The 784-nt window shown below is 52.4% G+C and overlaps 1 protein-coding gene across 1 annotated transcript; it reads right to left on the minus strand.

Moving 5' to 3' along the window:
• Nucleotides 1-92: 92 nt before the first annotated feature.
• Nucleotides 93-616, minus strand: LOC104489114 (homeobox protein GBX-2-like; the record flags this gene model as incomplete). The annotated part of the gene is made up of 1 exon (XM_010131229.1): nucleotides 93-616. A coding segment is annotated over one exon (524 nt), but the record flags the coding sequence as incomplete, so codon positions are not given.
• Between the last annotated feature and the right edge of the window lie 168 nt (nucleotides 617-784).

A 784-nucleotide genomic window follows, 5' to 3' on the forward strand; every position in this document is an offset into this window, starting at 1 on the left:
GGGGGGAGTGGGGGGAGTAGGTGGGTTGCTTTTAAACCCTGATTTAGAAACTTTTCCTCTCAAAAACTTGTGGTTCTGAGCATCGGGAGAGATCAGGGTCGGGCTTGCTCCAGCTGCTGATGCTGACTCCTGATCGCAAACCTGCTGACGTGCACCGGGATGGGGACCACAATCTTAGGGTTTCGGGAGGGCTCTCCTGTCTTGGAGTTGGCGTTACCCGCCTTGACCCGTTTCCATTTAGCCCGTCTGTTCTGGAACCAGATTTTCACCTGCACCTCGCTGAGTTTGAGGGCATGAGCAATCTGGGACCTCTCCGTCAGGGACAGGTACTTTTTGCAGTGAAACTCCTTTTCCAGCTCCAGCAGCTGCTCGCTGGTGAAGGCTGTTCGCCTCCGACGGTTTTTGCCCGTGGACGTGGTGTTGGTGGAATTGGGGGGGTTTTGGGGGTTTTCCTCCAACGCATTGCCAGAGTCCTCTTCCTTGTGAGCTGCCTGGCCGGGGATGTTGTCATCTGAGCTATAGTCTAGATCGCTGTCCATGGAGAAACTTTCCTCCTTGCCTTTCGAGTCCTCTTCTGCTTTGGGGTCCTCCTTCCCCTGGCCCCGCAGAGCCCCGGCTGGAAGCAAAGCAGAGGCCTTTCGTTAGCATTCGGTACCCTCCATCCCGCAGCCCCCACAGCCCATGGATTCATTACCCGAAAATTGTTGGTTATGTTTTGGTGTTTTTTTTGATTGGGTTTTTTTCTGCGTCGATTTATTTTACTCTTTTTTTTTTTTTTTTTTTT

The sequence above is a fragment of the Buceros rhinoceros genome, unplaced genomic scaffold (genome assembly GCF_000710305.1).
Source record: "Buceros rhinoceros silvestris isolate BGI_N320 unplaced genomic scaffold, ASM71030v1 scaffold29712, whole genome shotgun sequence".
NCBI lineage: Eukaryota > Metazoa > Chordata > Aves > Bucerotiformes > Bucerotidae > Buceros > Buceros rhinoceros.